The sequence below is a fragment of the Lampris incognitus genome, chromosome 2 (genome assembly GCF_029633865.1).
Source record: "Lampris incognitus isolate fLamInc1 chromosome 2, fLamInc1.hap2, whole genome shotgun sequence".
Lineage (NCBI taxonomy): Eukaryota > Metazoa > Chordata > Actinopteri > Lampriformes > Lampridae > Lampris > Lampris incognitus.
In genome coordinates, this window is record NC_079212.1 from 24,276,794 (window position 1) to 24,297,146 (window position 20,353).

The 20,353-nt window shown below is 43.5% G+C and overlaps 1 protein-coding gene across 1 annotated transcript in view; it reads right to left on the reverse strand.

Annotated features, from left to right (window-relative positions):
- Positions 1-312: 312 nt before the first annotated feature.
- The window catches only part of src (v-src avian sarcoma (Schmidt-Ruppin A-2) viral oncogene homolog), a 44,514-nt gene continuing 24,473 nt past the window's right edge, over positions 313-20,353 (reverse strand). The window contains exons 5-12 of the mRNA XM_056274745.1: positions 19,749-19,852; positions 6,954-7,103; positions 6,509-6,664; positions 5,331-5,510; positions 5,122-5,198; positions 4,842-4,995; positions 3,642-3,773; positions 313-3,415 (exon numbers count right to left, since the gene is read on the reverse strand). Coding sequence (XP_056130720.1) covers positions 3,207-3,415; positions 3,642-3,773; positions 4,842-4,995; positions 5,122-5,198; positions 5,331-5,510; positions 6,509-6,664; positions 6,954-7,103; positions 19,749-19,852 — 1,162 coding nt within the window. The 3' untranslated portion in view covers positions 313-3,206. The remainder of the gene's footprint in view (positions 3,416-3,641; positions 3,774-4,841; positions 4,996-5,121; positions 5,199-5,330; positions 5,511-6,508; positions 6,665-6,953; positions 7,104-19,748; positions 19,853-20,353) is intronic.

The following is a 20,353-nucleotide window of genomic DNA, read 5'->3' on the forward strand; positions in this document are numbered from 1 at the left end:
TAGTGGCTTCATTGAAAACATGCAAGTGAAACAAGGAATTTCCCAAATCTGTTCTTGTCTACCATATTCCATTTCTTTATCACCATAACTTCATCTGGAGTAATATTTAGATTTTACCCAGCACAAATCTATCATTAGTATTTAAATGTTTGTTGCTCACAACATTTAACAGTCCAGTACTTTCAATTTTAGATGGGATTTCTCATGATTCGAATCGGTCTTATACAGCTAAGTTTGATACACAATAGTAGTAAATATGCACCCGTTATGGTAACATAAATCACTTCATGTTAAATGACAAAATATGGCAGAGTACATTGGCAATATACAAATTTTATTCAAACATTTTTCCTTTAGATTTTTAATATACAGTAGGACTTAAAGAGCTAGTTTGATTTTTTTTCTCATTTTCCATTGGATGCAGTACAAAGGAGTATATAGGAATCACAGATTTTTAAAAAAAATCCTGCATAGAGAGAGAGGAAACAAAAAGTACACCACAGGAAATGTATCCTTGGCTTCTGAGCAATGTGACAGACAGACAAAATTCAAAACTGGGCCTTTTTCCATGATCTTGCTAAGACATTCAGTGAGACAGGTCAGGGAAGAAAGGAGACTTTGCAAAGCAATCTGACAACAGCTTGACCTCTTTATCATGGCCTTCTCCATGTCTACAAGACAGACACTACACATATCAAATTCCTCGTCATAGGCAGTCGTATCAGCTTCTGAATGAGAAATTATGATCCGAATCCACAGTGGTTTATAAAATCCACACAAGGGAAGCCGGTCATACCATAATACAAGGTAAAGCATACATCATGCGAGTAGAGAGGATGATGACAGTGGCATGCACCATGTTGTTTAGCTGTGCTTAGAATAACAAACATTTGGATGTAGGAGGAAATGATGATCGCTTAACCGCCCAGTTTTTTTCCAGCCCTTGAAGCGAAACTAAAAATCATTTAAAAACTTTCAAGATGTAAACATGTGTAATGTCCTGGGTTCAAACCCCAGGCCGTCCCAGGTCCTTTCTGTGTGGAGTTTACATGTTCTCCCTGTGTCTGTGTGGGTTTCCACCGAGTGCTCCAGTTACCTCCCACCACCAAAAAGACATGCATGTTAGGGTTAACACTCCTGTCTGTGCCCCTGACCAAGGCAATGGAAAGAAGAACTGGGGTTGGTTCCCGGGCGCTGCACGGCGGATGCCAACCCGCTACATGGCTAGGATGGGTTAAATACAGAGGATGATTTTCCCCACAGGGATTAATAAAGTACACCTTCTTCATGTGGAAAGAGATGCCGCTGCAGTATTATCAGTATCTGGAAAAAAAGAGGACTATTTTCCTTTCAAGGGTGAGAAGAATTTACAGCTAGATTTAAGATAATGCCAGTTGTATCATCATTTGTCATTGTAAATATACAGCCAGGCTAGGTTTCACAGAAATATGTGCACAAAGACATACTAGTCATGAAAAAGTGTTGTTTTACATACTTGTCAGCTATTTTCCCCATAACTACAGGATGTACCATAAACAAGACAGGATGTCAAAATGGCGCTGAAAGCAAGATAGACCATTGGTTATTTTAAAATGAATAAATTATAAAAAAATATATGTACAAAATATTCGTATAAGGGATATTTACAAATAATTTTTAAAATCCCAATTCATTTACTATACATGGCTACGCGAATGAATTTTGCAAAGGCTTTTACACCTGCCCCCTACAGGCTGGAGGAAGGACAGTCATTAATAATAGCGTCTTTGTCCTCTGTCCATTTATTACCCAAACAGAGAATGGAGCCAAAGAAAACCTCCAGAGTAAAGTTAAGCTCAAGAATTCAGCAATATGGGGCACACTGAGACAGATTAGAAAAAAACAAAAAAAGAAAAACAAAAAACAAACAGTTTCCCTCACATTTGAAGGTCACAACTGTAGACATGGAAGAAGATTCACCGGAGAAAATGGAGCACACTGAAGCCATAATAGTAAGTCATTGTTGGTACTGTACACGGGTGCAGGACACACAAAACAAAGGACTATAATTTTGAATAGAATTACAAGGCTTGCCCTTACCTAATGCAAATCTTCATTGGAATAAAAGATTGTAGTAGTAAAAATACACTTTGAGACAGTAAGAACAGAGTAAAAAAACGAGTTTTCATTGGCACAAAAAACATTGCAGCAGAATTTTAGTCTTCTCCATCCTGAGAGAAGCAATAGTGATCAGTAGCCATTTCTGTTTGAGAGGAGCCGCGAGTAGAAAACATACGATAAAGAGGAGGATTCTTTCTCTTCTTTGTGTTACAATGGTCACAGCGTTAAACCAATTTGTCCATGTCGGCCTGGAAATGAGACTATACACAGTAAAGCCTGAGGGACGTAGAGCGCACCTTTGTTAGTCTCATATGAAATCTCACAGCAGTCAGGAAAACTAAATGGTGCACAGTCAAAAATGGTTACGAGACAACTACTATGAATTTAACCTGAAAATATTCCAGTTTATCCAGGTCTGATTAAGCAGTTAGTCAAAAATGAAACATCTGTGATGAATATCCTGATGAATAAGGTCCCAAAGAATTGCTTCTCATGCAGCCAATATGTAGGAAGTGGAAGACAGTCTGACCACATGAGTTTCAATGGGGTTCCCAACAAAAAGTGTCTGAAAAGGAGGACATTCTGAAGCTGTGCTCACAGCAGGATGTGAACTAAGGACAAAGTCATCTTCACCTTGGCTCCGTTGTTTGGCCCATCCACACCCTTCTACACTGTTAGCCATGGTGTTGAACTTTAGGAACTACGGGATCAGAATTAACACAGGGTAAGAATGCATGAGTCCTTTGCCAAGGCTGCTTGGCTTCTTCGGTGACCAAATCCTAACTGACAAGCATTAAAACAAAGTACTGTATTATGAGCTAAAAAATAATAAATTAGTCCTGTCCATTCAAAATATTGAGGAGATACCTGAACCCATCAGAACTGACAGGAAAGCAAAATTACAGTGACCACAGGAAGAAGCAGGTTTTGAATGCAGTTTTATGGTCCATTCATTCGCAGTCCCAGAGAGGACAGTGTCATTGATTGTACCCAGGATCCTGTTGGCTCTCTCCCCTGTTTTACACACACACCTGGACACACATTTCCTCATGTCTTCTAAAGGATATGCATGCTCACATCTGAAAACACACACACGCACAGCCCAGTTACAGGTTCTCTCCGGGCTGGTACTGGGGCTCCGTGGAGGTGAAGTAATCTTCCAGGAAACCCTGAAGGTACTCAAAAGTGGGCCTCTCTTCTGGTTCCTTCCTCCAGCAGGTCAGCATCAACTCATGGAGGGATTCAGGGCACTCTGCTGGGCACGGCATCCTGTAGCCACGCTCCACCTGGTCCAGCACCTCTCGGTTCACCATGCCTAGAAAGGAAATGACTAAGTCACTATCTCCAATTTACAAGTTGCAACGACCCCATTGTCCACTAATTGAGATATCATTATACAGCCTGTACAGTTGAACTGGTGTAGCATGGTGACAACGCCTCTGGATCTACTGTAGGTGATCAACCATTGCTGTGTTTACATTGCAATAATCGAATCAAGCTTTTAGGCTGAAACACAATCACAAAAAAGGGTTTTTCCTGACCTGGGTATGGAACTCTGCCTTTGGTGGCCAGTTCTGTCAGCAGGACTCCAAACGACCAGACGTCGGACTTAATGGTGAAGCGACCATACAGAGCAGCCTCAGGAGCCGTCCACTTGATGGGGAACTTGGCCCCTGTAAGAGGATTCACATTAGGGCTGAAAATTACTTTGTTTCGGTATCGACATTGGACCATACACATGGCATTGACATTTCAAAGGATGAAATATCATATTAGGCAAAAACTTTTGTAACTTGATAGAAAACAAAACCTGGCAAGGTCTACTTTTTTTATGACCACTCTTTTAAAAATTTTAAAATTATTTCTAGTTTTCCCCCTTATCTCACCCGATTAACCCAATGGCATATGGCTGGAACTCTTGTCGAATAACTCCCCTGGCTCACGTTTCCACAGGAAGGAGATAGTCGTAACACCAGCTTCCTTCAAAATCGTGTCGGCTGCTCTCGCTATTTTACATGCTGAAGCCTTGCATGGATTGCATCACCTTCAAGCCGCGAAGGAGGCGTACGGAGAACGCTTTCAGTTGCTTGTCTGCAGGCGCCCGGGTGGGCCAGAGGGGTCGCTGGAGAACGACGAGTCCCCAAACACTACACCGATCTACACCCACTATCCCTCGGGTAAGGGTGGCCTAACGAATGCCTTACCCCGTGGACGCTCTGGCCGTGACCGGTTACGGCGAGTCTGAGATACGAATCTCCCAGCCACATGACGAGCGGGTTGCAAGAACGGCGGTTTATTCCGCTCGGCCACCAGAGCGGCCCATTTATGACCACTCTTAAAGAAAAATATTCTGGCACATCTAATAATATAATTTAGTCTAATTTAATGGCTTCTTGGACAACTGACTTCTTGGACAACTGCCCTATTTTCTTATCTAAGATCAAACTAATCATTGCTCGAGAGAAATTACACAATTCCTTTTTTTTATCATTTAATAATGCAATGTACGTATATTGCAATGCCAAAATGCTGCAAAGTTGAGTTTTTTCCTCCCCCAATATCATTCAGTCCTAATTCATAAAGTGGAGAATGTAAAACAAGATCATAGTAAGGCCGCATAAGATAAAAATATCTCCTTCCACTTATGAATCTACAGATAAGAGGGTAATCTAGTTTCATCACCTTGCAACGTCCAATATGAAGAACATCAAAAGCTATCCAGCGCCCTCCAGCGGTCTTACCCTGCCTGGCAGTGTATTCGTTGTCCTCTATGAGGCGAGCCAGACCAAAATCAGCCACCTTACACACCAGGTTGTCTCCTACAAGTATGTTGGCGGCTCTCAGGTCTCTGTGCACGTAGTTCATCCTTTCCACATAAGCCATGCCGGAGGCAATCTGAGGAACAAGTAAAATTCAAGACCGTCCGCATCAGAGGCTGCTGCTTGAAATATTGAAAAATAACACTGAAGCATTGGAGATGTGGTCACGTTTAATCTGATGTGATTGGAAATGTATGCTAACCTGTGAGGCCATGTCCACAAGTTGAGGGAGCCGGAGGACCTTACCCATGTCCCCCTTAAGGAAGTCCAGCAAGCTACCTGATTGCAGAAATGCAGAAAATACTTCAGACACTTCAAAAACTGTTAGGTCATGTCTGGAAATGTGAGTCTTTTTGCAAGCATCATTTATGTGTTTAATTATGAGTAACTGTCTGCTCAATAAATGCCAACCTTGTCCCATGTACTCCGTGACGATGTAGATAGGTTCCTCAGACACAACAGCGTAGAGCTGAACCAGCTTCTCATGTCTGAGCTTCTTCATTACCTGGGCTTCCTGGAGGAAAGCCTCAGGTGACATGGTGCCTGGCTTGAGAGTCTTGATGGCCACCCGTGTTGTACCATTCCACGTTCCTGGTAGAAAACAAGTAAAAACATTGTTGTCCACGGCAGCAACTTCGATTCTAAAGATATGTTCCAACAAACATCATCCATGTAATATGCATGGCATTCATTCTATGGAAACCTAGAGGCCCTTTCTCAATCTTATCTTTAATTTATTACATCCCCATTGGAAGATCAACAGGAAGGTAACTTAAAGAGATGCTCTTTCCAATGTGGGTATAACGCTGGACACACACACACACACACACACACACACACACACACACACACACACACACACACACACACACCTTAACCAACAGAACTACACACCTATTTTTAATTCTTACCCTAATCTAATCGTATGATTATATGTCCTACCCCCCTGCTGACATTGCATTTTCAACATGTCTTCATTTATCAGAAGACTGAGTGCAAACCCTGACTCTATACCAGTCATGTTTCATTTTTAAACATTTGCTGTCTTTCCACAACCTACCTGAGCATGGTAGAAACAAAGATCAGAGACCAAAGTGGGCAAATGGTGGACAATGAGAACACATATAAATATCAGGTGTAAATGCAAGGGGTGAGATTGGATCATTGATTATACAGATAAGATATCAAGATACAGATCACATGTTAATACCAGGTGTAAACAGGGATAAATAGGCCTTTTAAAGATGTAACAATGGGCCCAAATGTCCTCACTTTAAAATAAACGTCCTCACTCTTATGGCTAAAAACTCAAATCGGTCCTCACAAATATAGCTGAATAAGGACACACTCACACACTGAGCTACATTTTGTATGAAGCACTAAATCACATATGATGAAAAAACTATGGCCCGTGATAGCATGTTTAGGATGATTATTTCCCCATCAACCCTCCACCACAAAAAAAAAAAAAAAAAAGCTGGGGGACTGTGGTGACTGTAAGATACTTTCTATACGTCAGGGTATAATCTCAGTTATTTGTGAACACATTCAGCGGCACCAGTAATATTAGAATTAAACATATGCCTTACCCATCCAGACCTCTCCGAAGCAACCCTGTCCCAGTTTGAGGTCAAGATGGAGGGACTCTCTGGGGATCTCCCAGGCGTCCCTGGCCAAGCCCTGGGTCTGAGGCTTCATAACGGGGCACACCTCCGTCAGAGAGTGACACAGTCCATCAGCATGCTCTGGGAAGAAGGAGAAGAGAGAGACAGTATGGTAAATTTCCATTCCTGACAGTTTTCCCCTCATATCAATTTGGTACTTACCTGAGAGTAGTCTTATGGAAGTATGTGTTTACAGCTGAGTATCTGTCAGTGAGCGAGAGAGGGATTGACTAACTAAAATTCAATGAGTCCAGATGTGAATGGGTAAAAGAGTGTCTGAGTCTCTGCAAGTTCATCCGTGTTATCATGGCTGACAAGACGGGATGTGGAGGTAAAGGAGGATGGTGTACTTTGAGTGAATTACACTCACTGCGATAGTGATTGACCAGTTGCTGTAGGTTGCTGAACTGTGTACGCGATGTGATGTAGAAGCCGCCACTGTCCAGCTTCCTGATCTTGTAGTGTTTGACGTTCAGCCCTTTGGTGTTGTCGTAATCTAGTACAGACAGACAGTAGGCACCTGGAAAGAATCACAGAAAATATGATAATGACGCTCACCGTAAAAATGTACTAAAATAATAATCGATCGTCTGGAAACAAGACCAAAAAACAAACAAACCCAGAGAAGTAATTCTCTTTTTGCAACTGCATATCACAGATTTGCAGAATTTAAGATGTAAATTTAAATATTATTTCATATTATTATTGTTGTTTGGTGCATCATGAATGGATTACTTCTGGGGCCAAAGGAGTCAGGGGGCCCCTAAATCAAAGCCTCTGCATGAAGTTGCTGTTATGAACTTTTCGTTTCTATTTGCAGAGTTAAAGGACTAAGTCATTTGAGTCAATAACTGCTTGTTCTCAGTTTTTTTAAGCTATGTATATGTTTATATCAAAAGGTGGCTTTAGCGAATATTATGTTTGTGGTTGTGAGATTTCTGGTTTTTGCTAACGACAAATCTTTCAACCAATCACATTAACTATATTCAGAGGTGCACATAAGTGGTGCGCAGGTGCGCATGCGCACTTAAAATATTCAACGAGCACCAGATTCAAGTGTTTTACAGCGCATTTGCGTACCAAACATTTTGCAGTGCAGAGTATGAGCCACTGCTTTTAGCCAATGCTATAGTATGAGCCACTAATTTCTCCAAAATGTCAAAGAAGCAAGCGACATTGAATAATTTCTTTGGTCTTCCTACAGCTCCACCAAAGAAACGCCATACTGAACCAGAACCAAAGTCAAAGCGTACGTTTTCAGAGAAATGGCTGAAGGACATCGGCTGGCTTCAAACAGATGATGCCCGCACTGAGATGTGGTGTAAACTATGTCGGGAAAATCCCACATTAGCGGATAGAAACTGCCACTTTTATATGGGGACGAAAAACTTCAGCCATCCAGCTTTTGATAAGCATGCAAACAGCAGAGAACACCAGAAAGTAGCGGAAGCTATTGCTAACAGGCACAGCCAGGACCAGAGACCCAGCGGCCCGCTCGACACGTGGCAAGACAGACTGACGGAAGAACAACATCAGGCACTGACAAACATGCTCTGGTTGGCCTTTCACAAAGCGAAACATGCACGTCCTATGCGTTCATACGAGGAGGATATTCCGCTTCTCAAGAGGTTAGGAGTTAACGTCGGGACTGCTTATCATTCGCGAGAAGGGAGATCCCGCATCACGGAGAGCATCGCTCAGACAATAAGTTCAGAGTTAAGTGAAAAACTGGAAGCAGCTGAATTTTGGGGTGTGCTTTTCGATGGATCCGAAGATATAACAAAAACGGAGCAGGAAATTGTGTACATTGTTTCTGTGTCCCGCAATGGAGAATACAGCTCAGACTTCCTTGGATTAATTAATCTGGGGGCCAACCGAACAGCTCAGGACATAGTGGATGGACTTGTGCAACTGTTCAATGATTGTGGTTTAGTGGAGTGGAAGGCAAAGTTGGTGTCGGTACGCAGTGATGGAGCAGCTGTCAACGTTGGAGTTTACAACGGGGTTCATCCCAAATTACGTCAGATGGTGGATATCGGGGATTCCCTTGTGCATATTCTGTGCACCGCCCACACGTTGGAGAACTGCGCTAAATCAGCTGATCGTGCGGTCCTATTCTGTGAGTCATTTAATAAATCTATCATCACTTTGCTAAGCTTTTACTTAAAGAAAGGGGGTGCAAAACGAATTGCACAACTACAAAAGACATGTGAGGAGAAAGCCATTGATTTTGTCAAACTAGGTAAGTTCCACAACATCAGATTGTCTGCGTGGAGACAAGAGACTCTGTTTAAAATATGGAGAATGTTACCAGCCATTCAGATCCAAGAGGCAACAAGTGATGACATTAGCCTAAAACATATCTGCACAGAGCGTTTTCGTTGTTTCCTAGCCAACATGCTTGATGTTGGGAACATTGTACAGTTCACCTCCCTCAGGTTCCAGAAAGACAATCTGACTATTGGTGAATGCAAAGATGAGCTCATGGTTGCTATTGGACAGTTGACGCTACTGATGGGCAGTGAGGGCAAGTACAGGGAGGAGATTGTGGCACATGCTGAAGCTGACAGGGATAAGATTGATGTGTTTAAAGCTTTAATTCAAGAAGTTGAAAGCAGATATGAATCCCTCAAGTCATGCGATCACTTTTTGATTTTTGATCCTACAACTTGGCCTCATGAAATGAAAGACCTCCACGGTTTTGGCAACACGACACTTAGTAACATCCTTGAGAAATATGACGCCAGCATGCATGTTGACAAAGATTCAACTTTAAGAGAGTGGGTGCATTTAAAGCAAGCTGGAAAACGTTTGGCAGCCTCCTCTGTGCATGATCTAGTCAATGTAGTGAACACCAGCAACCCAGGCAGTTACTCCAACATTCAGAAAGTCCTTCTGCTGTCTCTTACACTGCCCTTGAGCAGTGCTGCATGTGAGAGGGGATTTCACACCTGAATATAATAAAAAACAAGTACAGATCCTGCCTGTCAGACTATCGCCTCTCATCTCTAATGCACATCCACTTATCTAAGTTCACAACAGAAACCTTTGACCCAAAGCCAGCAGTAGACTTGTGGATGCAAACAGCTAATCGTAGGCTGAAGCAGCGAGAAAGGAGCAGGCCTAGTACATCTGGTGTTTTTGAAATAGAGGAAGACAGTCTGGAGGGGAGTGATGAAGATGACGATGATGTCCTGTAGGATAACAGAACTTTCAGTGCTTTAAATAGCAGTATCTGTTGTGAGTTTGATTTGGTTTTCAGTGTTTGAAAAAGCAGTCATTTGTATATTTAGTTTTCAGTGCTTGAAGAGCAGTCATTTCATTTGAAAGTCACATGTATGGCACTTTAAAGAACAGACATTTTGTTGTAACCTACTGCTTTTATTCATTTTCATTTGAAATTAAAGTACATGTAATGTTATCCACGTATCCCTCATATTTTGTTCATTTTGTGAGGTGGATGGGTCATGGAAAAATGCATTTAAAAAAAGGTGAGCACCAAGCAAGAACCTCAGGTGCTCCTTTGAGAACCAGACCAAAAAAATTATGTGCACCCCTGACTATATTTATGTTTTTGTTAATTTGCTGCCTGCTTTAAAAGAATGTACTTGATACCTAGGGGCCCATTGTCTCATAATTAGGGATACTTTTAAGGTACTGGGACTAAAGTGCGAAGTACCGAAAGGACCGATAAGGTCTGTACCAATGATGCTTCTTATCGGTGCCACAGGTTGCAAAAGCATACATAAATACATTTCCACAGTGGGTGATACAATTAGCGAATAGAAGTAATGTAGTCTTCCAAAAAGAGCTGATATGCTGATTTTTCTACAGAAAATTATTGCAAGCAAGTGTCAACCAATAATTCCAATGTTTCAAAACTGTTACTGTACATGTTTCAGTTCATTACTAAGTATGCTGATGTTATGCATAATACGTTAATGTGTTGTTGTGACCAGCAATAAAACATTCCTTCTTATCAAATATGATAGTGCTGTTAAAATTTGGCAATTATCAACAATAATAATAAACGTTATCTTTTTTTCTGCACTATGACAAAACAAGGTACCGTTAACTGGTAACATCAAGCACCAATATCGATAAGAGATGCAGGTATCAGTACCGATACAAATAATTGTATAACGTCGTTGGCGTCTCTCGTGTTCCGAGGATCTATTCCAAGAGATTAAGGTGTGTGCTTGAAATGAAGATGGCTTGACAGTCCAAGGTGAGAATAGAAGAGACGGGAACAGCGTGGACAGGGGACAGTGGGGGATGGACCCGTCCCTGTGGCTCTCTCTTCTTGGCGGATTTTTCGGCGGCAGCACTTTTCTTACACATGCGTTCGTTTGTCAGTTTCGGCCTTGATGGAACCAGCCAGGCAGCTCTCCAGTATTTTCGATTTTCCACTACTTTTTCCCCATTCTTAGGGTCGATGTTGAAGGTGATCAGCGTTGCCTTGATACAGTCCTTGTAGCGTTTTTTTTGGGAGCTCCTCTTTTTCTTTGACCTTCAGTCAGTTCGGAGTATAGGATTTATTTCGGGAGTCTATCGTTTGGCATCCTCTGGATGTGGCCAAGCCACCGCAGCTGGTGACGTTCAATTGTCATCTCGATGGAAAGGAGATTGGCTCTTTCGAGAACTTGATTGTTGGTGACCCATCCTTGCCAGGAAATTCTCAGAATACTTTTCAGTTTTTGCTGGTAGAAGCGTTCTACTTTACGGATTTGGCACTTGTAGAGGGTCCAGGCTTCATAGCCGTACAGGAGGGTTGAGAGGACCACTGCACAGTAAACCATGATGTTGATTGATGTCTTGAGATCACAATCATAGAAAACACATTGAGAAAGTCGGCCAAAGGCAGTGTGGGCAGCTTTCAGTCTGTTGGTGATATCCAGTTCTAGACTAGACATTTCTTCGAGGATACTTCCAAGGTACTGAAAGGATTGAATTTTGTTTTTTAGATTGGCCATGGATGGTAACCCAGCCACTGAGGATGCACAGGCCAGTGCATCCTTAGTGCCGGTCCCAAGCCCGGACAAATGGGGAGGGTTGCGTCAGGAAGGGCATCCGGCGTAAAATCTTTGCCAAATCAAATATGCGGATCATAAATAAGACTTACATACCGGATCGGTCGAGGCCCAGGTTACCAACGACCACCACCGGTACTGTTAACCAGCAGGGTGTCGGTGGAAACTATGCTACTGTTGGGCGAAGGAGAAGGGGAAAGCATGTCCAGAGGCAGCTAGAGAGGAGGAAGGGTAGGCATGTGGAGGTGAGAGTTGGAACTTTGAATGTTGGCACTATGACTGGTAAAGGGAGAGAGCTGGCTGACATGATGGAAAGAAGAAAGGTAGGCATACTGTGTGTGCAAGAGACCAGGTGGAAGGGGAGTAAGGCCAGGAGTATCGGAGGTGGGTTCAAACTCTTCTACCATGGTGTGAGTGGGAGGAGAAATGGGGTAGGGGTCATTCTGAAGGAAGAGTATGTCAAGAGTGTGCTGGAGGTGAAGAGAGTGTCAGACAGAGTGATGAGTATGAAGCTGGAAATTGAAGGTTTATTGCTGAATGTTATCAGCACATATGCCCCGCAAGTTGGGTGTGAGATGGATGAAAAAGAAGAATTCTGGAGTGAGTTGGACGACATGGTGGAGAGGGTACCCAAGGAGGAGAGAGTGGTGATTGGAGCGGACTTCAATGGACATGTTGGTGAAGGGAACAGAGGTGATGAGGAGGTGATGGGAAGGTATGGAGTCAAGAAGAGAAATGTGGAAGGACAGATGGTCGTCGATTTTGCGAAAAGGATGGAAATAGCTGTGGTGAATACATATTTCAAGAAGAGGGAGGAACACAGGGTGACGTACAAGAGTGGAGGAAAGTGCACACAGGTGGACTATATCTTATGTAGAAGGCGCCATCTAAAAGGGATTGGAGACTGCAAGGTGGTGACAGGGGAGAACGTAGCTAGGCAGCATTGGATGGTGGTCTGTAGGATGACTTTGGAGACCAAGAAGAGGAAGCGAGTGAAGACACAGCCGAAGATCAAATGGTGGAAGTTGAAGAAGGAAGACTGTTGTGTGGAGTTCAGGCAGGAGTTAAGACAGGCACTGGGTGGTAATGAAGAGTTGCCAGATGGCTGGACAACCACTGCAGAAATAGTGAGGGAGACAGCTAGGAAGGTACTTGGTGTGTCATCAGGACAGAGGAAGGAAGACAAGGAGACTTGGTGGTGGAATGAGGAAGTACAGCAAATTATACAGAGGAAAAGGTTGGCAAAGAAGAAGTGGGATAGTCAGAGAGATGAAGAAAATAGACAGGAGTACAAGGAGATGCAGCGTAAAGCAAAGAGAGAGGTGGCAAAGGCAAAGGAAAAGGCGTATGGTGAGTTGTATGACAGGTTAGACACTAAGGAAGGAGAAAAGGACTTGTACCGATTGGCTAGACAGAGGGACCAAGCTGCAAAGGATGTGCAGCAAGTTAGGGCGATCAAGGATAGAGATGGAAATGTGCTGACAAGCGAGGAGAGTTTGCTAAGAAGGTGGAAGGAGTACTTTGAGGGGCTGATGAATGAAGAAAATGAGAGAGAGAGAAGGTTGGATGATGTAGGGATAGTGAATCAGGAAGTTCAGTGGATTAACAAGGAGGAAGTGAGGGCAGCTATGAAGAGGATGAAGAGTGGAAAGGCAGTTGGTCCTGATGACATACCTGTGGAGGCATGGAGATGTTTAGGAGAGATGGCAGTGGAGTTTTTAACTAGATTGTTTAACACAATCCTGGAAAGTGAGAGGATGCCTGAGGAGTGGAGAAGAAGCATACTGGTACCGATTTTCAAGAACAAGGGCGATGTGCAGAACTGTAACAACTACAGAGGTATAAAGTTGATCATGAAGATTTGGGAAAGAGTAATAGAAGCTAGGTTAAGAGGAGAGGTGATGATCAGCAAGCAGCAGTATGGTTTCATGCCACGAAAGAGCACCACAGATGCGATGTTTGCTTTGAGAATGTTGTTTGAGAAGTATAGAGAAGGCCAGAAAGAGTTGCATTGTGTCTTTGTAGATTTAGAGAAAGCTTATGACAGAGTGCCGAGAGAGGAGGTGTGGTATTGTATGTGGAAGTCAGGAGTTGCAGAGAAGTATGTAGGAGTGGTGCAGGATACGTATGAGGGAAGTGGGACAATGGTGAGGTGTGCAGTTGGAATGACAGATGGGTTCAAGGTGGAGGTGGGATTACATCAAGGATCGGCTCTGAGCCCTTTCTTGTTTGCAATGGTGATGGACAGGTTGACGGACAAGATCAGGCAGGAGTCTCCATGGACGATGATGTTCGCGGATGACATTGTGATCTGTAGCGAGAGTAGGGTGCAGGTTGAGGAGAGCCTGGAGAGGTGGAGGTATGCACTGGAGAGAAGAGGAATGAAAGTCAGTCGGAGCAAGACGGAATACCTATGCGTGAATGAGAGAGAGGACAGTGGAATGGTCAGGATGCAAGGAGTGGAGGTGACAAAGGCATTTGAGTTTAAATACTTGGGGTCAACTGTCCAAAGTAACGGGGAGTGCAGTAGAGAGGTGAAAAAGAGAGTGCAGGCAGGGTGGAGAGGGTGGAGAAGAGTGTCAGGAGTGATTTGCGACAGAAGGGTACCAGCAAGAGTTAAAGGGAAAGTTTACAAGATGGTTGTGAGACCAGCTATGTTATATGGTTTGGAGACAGTGACACTGACGAAAAGACAGGAGGCGGAGCTGGAGGTGGCAGAGTTGAAGATGCTAAGATTTTCACTGGGAGTAACGAAGAAGTACAGGATTAGAAATGATTATATTAGAGGGACTGCTCAGGTTGGACGGTTTGGAGACAAAGCAAGAGAGGCAAGATTGAGATGGTTTGGACATGTGTGGAGGAGAGATGCTGAGTATATTGGGAGAAGGATGCTGAATATGGAGCTGCCAGGGAAGAGGAGAAGAGGAAGGCCAAAGAGGAGGTTTATGGATGTGGTGAGGGAAGACATGCAGGTGGCTGGTGTGACAGAGGAAGACGCAGAAGACAGGAAGAAATGGAAACGGATGATCCGCTCCCTAACGGGAGCAGCCGAAAGTAGTAGTAGTAGATTGGCCATGGATGGTGATTTGAAGCAGAACTCCAGGAGTATCCTGAGGCACAACAGCAAGCATTTTGGTTTTCTTGATGTTCACAGAAAAGCCAAACGTTTTGTAGGCCTGAACAAAGGAGTTGGTGATCGACTGAAGACTTTCTGGCGTCATGGCAGGAGCAACATTATCATCGGCATATTGAAGCTCGATGATGACATTGTTGGATGTCTTGTTCTTAGACTTCAAGTGCTGGAGATTGAACAGGCTGCCATTGAAGCAGTAACGGATGTTGACTTTACCGTCGAGTGACCGATCTGTCTTCTGCCAGAGAGCAGCAATGTACATGGAAAGTAACGTAGGTGCTAGAACATAGCCTTGCTTTACTCCACAATCCATGGGGAAAGGCTCGGAAAGGGTTCCACAGAAACAGACAGCCTTTCATGACATCATGGAGGGCGCAAATCATCTGGATGAAGTGGTCAGAGTATCCAAATTTGGATAGCAAATCCCACAAAATGGCTCTCAGAAGAGAATCAAACGCTTTGTCAAGGTCGAAAAAGATGAAAAACATTGTCTTCTGTTGTTCTCTTGCCTTCTCCATGAGCTATCGTGCCGCAAAGACCATATCAGTGGTTCCTCTGTGGGATCGAAAACCACTTTGGGATTCGGGGAGAACTTCTTTGGGCAGGGTGGTGAGACAATTCAGAAGGATCCGCAACAGAATTTACCCAACTGTTGAGAGGAGAGAAATTCCTCTGTAATTGGCTGCACACTCTTCAGTCCCGATGTTTGCATCTCTGAAATCAGCTGGGGCAGTCCGGGTTTCCCAGATCTGCAGGATGAATTCGTACAGTCGCTTCTGACGAGGTAGTCCTCCATACTTGTACAGTTCTGCAGGGACTCTGTCGGAGCCAGCTGCTTTGTTGTTGTGCATTTGAGCAATTGCTGTTTGAAGCTCCTTGGCGGAAGGAGGTGCAGACATCCACAGTTTTTGCGGCAGAGTAGGTAGCCCATCAAGGCAATCCGGAGACGCCTGTGATGGCTTGCAGAGGAGCTGGTGGAAGTGCTGTTTCCATCGTTGACTGATAGCGATGTTGTCCCTCAGAACTGTTACTTTGTCCTCTGCTTTCATTGGTGTTGGTGCGGTCTTGATGGGCCTGTAGATAGCACGGGTAGCAGAGAAGAAGTCATGGAGGTGGTTCTGGTCTGCGTAGCCCTGGATCTCAAGGGCTTTACTTTGCCACCAAGCATCCTTCATGAAGCGGAGTTGAGCTTGGGTGTTTGACTTCAGTTTCTTGTAGTGCTCTTTTTTTGTCTTGGATGTTCTATCTTTCTCCCAGGAGAGACTAGCTTAAATGTATAACAATACACAATCCTACTCATAAGCTTCTGTGTTTCCTGGGTATAATATTTATTTTGGCTGACATGTTCAAATTGGTGGTGGCATGGTGGCGCAGTGGTTAGCGTGGTTGCCTCACAGCAAGATGGTCCTGGGTTCGAGCCCCGGGGTAGTCCAACCTTGGGGGTCATACCAGGTTGTCCTCTGTGTGGAGTTTGCATGTTCTCCCTGTGTCTGCGTGGGTTTCCTCCGGGGGCTCCGGTTTCCTCCCACAGTCCAAAGTCATGTAGGTCAGGTGAATCGACATTACCAAATTGTCCCTAGGTGTGTGTGTGTGTGTGTGTGTATGTAATGGCCTGGCGGCCTGTCCAGGGTGTCTCCCTGCCTGCCGCCCAATGACTGCTGAGATAGGCTCCAGCATCCCCGCGACCCGGGAGCAGGATAAGTGGTTCAGATAATGGATGGATGTTCAAATTGGAATATATAAACAATGCAGACATTCTGTCACCAGAGGGCAGCACCAGTATAGTGAAACCATCAGACTGAAGTCTCAGGACGCTGAAGGCGATGCCCCCTCCTTCCCTCCGTGTTTGAACGGGGCGATATGGCCAATGGGTGTACAGTCCTCAGCCCTGGCTCCACGCTGACCTACTTCTGTCTGGTTCACCCAGTCACGGCCTCCACACCACTGCTTCGAAACCATCAACTCCGCCAATTTGCAACAACCCCATTTAAAACAACCTCACTCTCTCTCCTCCTCCATCACCCTGTCCAAATCCATTTTCTTTTCCGCGCCACACAGATCTCAGTCATGTATTCGTGCATGCAAATGCACAAATGCAATTCCTGGTCCCTAAAAACAAAACACACATGCAGCGGGGACTCTGGAGCGGCAGCAACAACGTCAAAACCATGCCAAAGGCTTTCAATACACACTTTCAATAAAACCTCTTCCCAACCGCTCCGGTTCTCCTCTGTTCTCTACCCTTCTGCCAGTCAAGCACACTGAACAGCAGGATTTCGTGTATTACAGAACTTGTTTTCTTTGGTGAATTCCTATCATATTTACATAATGTATGACAATGTTGTTTAACTGATGAAACATGTTCAGACTAAACTTGATATGCATGACTGACCCCCCCCCCCAAAAAAACATTACGTAAGGAAAATAACCTGTTTGACAACACCTTAACACAGATTCTTTCTTGAGCTTTTGGCTTCGAATATTCGGCAGTAAGTATTCGAACGTAATCGAAGGTGCTGCTGCTTCTCGCCTTATCTCCATCTGCTTCTTCTTTGTCTTCTTTGTCTCCTCCTCCTCCTCTTCTTCTCTTTCTTCTTCTTCTGGTTTATTGGCAATTGGCAAATGACGATTTGGTGCATTACCACCATCAACTGGAATTGTGAGTGGACCAGAATGTCTATTTACTAAAATAAATAAATAAATAAATAAAAATAAAAAACACACCTCATGTCTTCTCAGGTTTCTGAGAGGGACTAAAAGCCTCTCTCAGCAACTGCTGCACATCTTCTCCCAAAACTCTTACAACACCCGGAAATGTCCTTGCTGCATCTACAGTTATGTCCCTTCTCTCTGATTTTCTTTCAATTCCAGCAGAACAATTAATTACCATTGCCAAAAATGCCAAATACTCCATCTGGTCCTTACAAAAGCAAAACGCAGCATGCTTCCTGACTGACTTGTCTTCCCTAGCTACTTGTCGCACATGAATTTCGTTGTTTCTCTCCATTCTCTTAGGAGCTTCAGCATACGACAATCCCTTTTCTGCTCTCTTCTTATTCACTTTCTCTTCCTTAATTCTTTTCGGAAACTGCTGATCCCGTCCATATCATGATTTCCCCTGTAGTGCAGGCACTTTGCTTGCTCTTTCTCCACATTGCAGTTGTCCTTCCCACATCTCCCATATCTTCTGACTCCATTACATACTGCAGCAACATGTCAATATTCTTGACAACAAAAACATCTGAGAGGAGCTTTCTCATATGGCTGCATCCCGTAACTCACATAATCAAGGTACACTCTTGCCAGCAATTCCCCTTCAAAAGAATTACTCTTTCTTCTCCCCTTCTTGCAATCTAGTCATTCTTCTTGCCTCACACACACCTGAAACATCCCAAAATGACTCAGCATCTACTGTAAGTGGCACGCCACTTATCACTCCCCTCTTCCTTGCTTTTGATCCGAGTGAGAAGCAAGTCACACAGAGATAACTTCTAAATACCTTGATCTTAATGGCTTTATTGCTCTGATGCTTTGATATACAATCAGTGATAACCATGCCACTTCTAGTTATCCTGATCTCCAAGTTTTCCCCCTACAAACTTTCCGACCTCATGTGGGTCCTTGACAATCCCATTCTCTTGTCATGGCTTTCACCCAATGAGATACATCTCCTGTGTTCCCACTGACTGACTAGAATCACTTGAGCAATTCGATTAATTCTTCTTCCTTTTCATATTTCAAACCCTCTCATGTCAAGTAAAGTCAATTCTATTTTTATAGCCCAATATCACCTCATTCTCATTTCTAATTTTGCTCTCCGTCTCTGACGTCATTTCCCAAGCTTCCATCATGGCCTCCTCCCGCCAACGTCAGCCATCCTATATTGCTTCGCTATGACCGGGGGGGGGGGGGGGGGGGCTTGACTTTTTGTACATCTTGACACACTAGCTGTTTGCACACTTGATGACATTGTATTAGGCGTAGAAGAGACGAATGCTATAGTATGCTGCATTCACGTGGGCACCGGATGTCATCGTTGTGGATGAGAGCAGGATGGTAAAAATCAGACAATACCGGCAAATTGTGCTGACAATGGCAGACGGCACTGCCGTCCAAAGTTAAAATAATTAGGTAGCTGTTTTTTTTATTTCTACACAAAGTAAAACACAATGTTAATTATGTGGCGTGTGTGTGTGTGTGTGTGTTATTGTATATAATTGTAGAAAACAAACACAAAACAATTTATTTTTTTCTGCAAACAATACATCACCATAAGGAACTCATCGTCCTATACTGTTTTTTTCCCCATCCTGCCGGCTCCATCACACAGTTTGTTTTTCCCTTGCTGTATTGCCAACTGCTATTTACTGTCTCCCCAAAAAAACAAAACAAAAAAAAAAACTAATTTTGCCGTCAATTACCACGGCAGTGATCGAAGGCTTCGAAGCATTCAAGGTCAGCCTTACTGTGTATACATCTGAAAAATATTTTGTTGACATTGCTGATTACTGCAACTGTAGCATATTGCAAAAAACGGCTAGGCAATAATTTAGCAGCATTGTTGTCTTTCAAGGGTATTTTAATCAGGACGAAATTTGGAGTTTCTCATATCATGACACACAATTTTGTCGTCTAAATTATAACGAGAATCTACAGTAGTGCCTAAAATTTCACACAAAATGGGATCTGAAATATTTGAGGGAGTATGATTAGAAAACAAGCTTTGGTTTGATATTACCCTTTCAATATCAAACAGTTCAGCATGAGGAACCTCGCCTGGGTTCTTAAACACTGTATTTTTGCATATGTGAGCAGAAATCATGAAACATATCAAAATCATGTGAAATTCCTCGTGATTATCACAATAACATTGCACATATTGTCCAGAACTACATCAAAATACACCAATTCATATCCATATGGTACTTAAGTATTATTGCTACTAGTAAACGGGAAGAGTTATGAGTCTGTCCTTTCAGTGATATAGAGGTAAGACTCTCACCTTTGGTGGTCTCACTCTCTCTCACCAGGAAAGTCCCTCTCCGGTTCTCCAAACTCAGCAGCAACCTCTCTGAGTCTCTGCGTGTTATCTTGCCAAAGTACCACCTAGGGAGGCAAGAAAGGATGGTGCACAGGAGACACACGGACCAGGTTGGTAAAAAGAACACGAGGTGTATGTGGGTGAAAGAAAAGGAGAAAGGAAGCGATAGTGAGTTGCTGTTCACCGTCTCTGCAAGTGAAAGTTCTGCAAAGATTGATATTTTTGCATGCCTTATTCTGGATGCATTGTATTCCAATGCCTATAGAATAAGAACTACTTACTTGGACTCTATTGTCAACCTGAGCTGACTGGTGTAGGCGGAAGCACAAAGGTGAGAAAACAGGTTGTTATAAGAAGGTTAGTTTGCGTGCTATTCTGTCAATCCAAGTGTGTGTAAGCATGTAAACATTTTTAAGTGCATGCGCTTAAGCGAGGTAAAGCAATAAATGGACCACAGTCCCTGGGCTATGGGTGCTTGCTTCAAAGACACACAGAAATAAAAGTCAAAATAAATTTGCTAAGGAATCAGACATTAGACTGCAATTTTTTCCATGCGCTTGATGAGA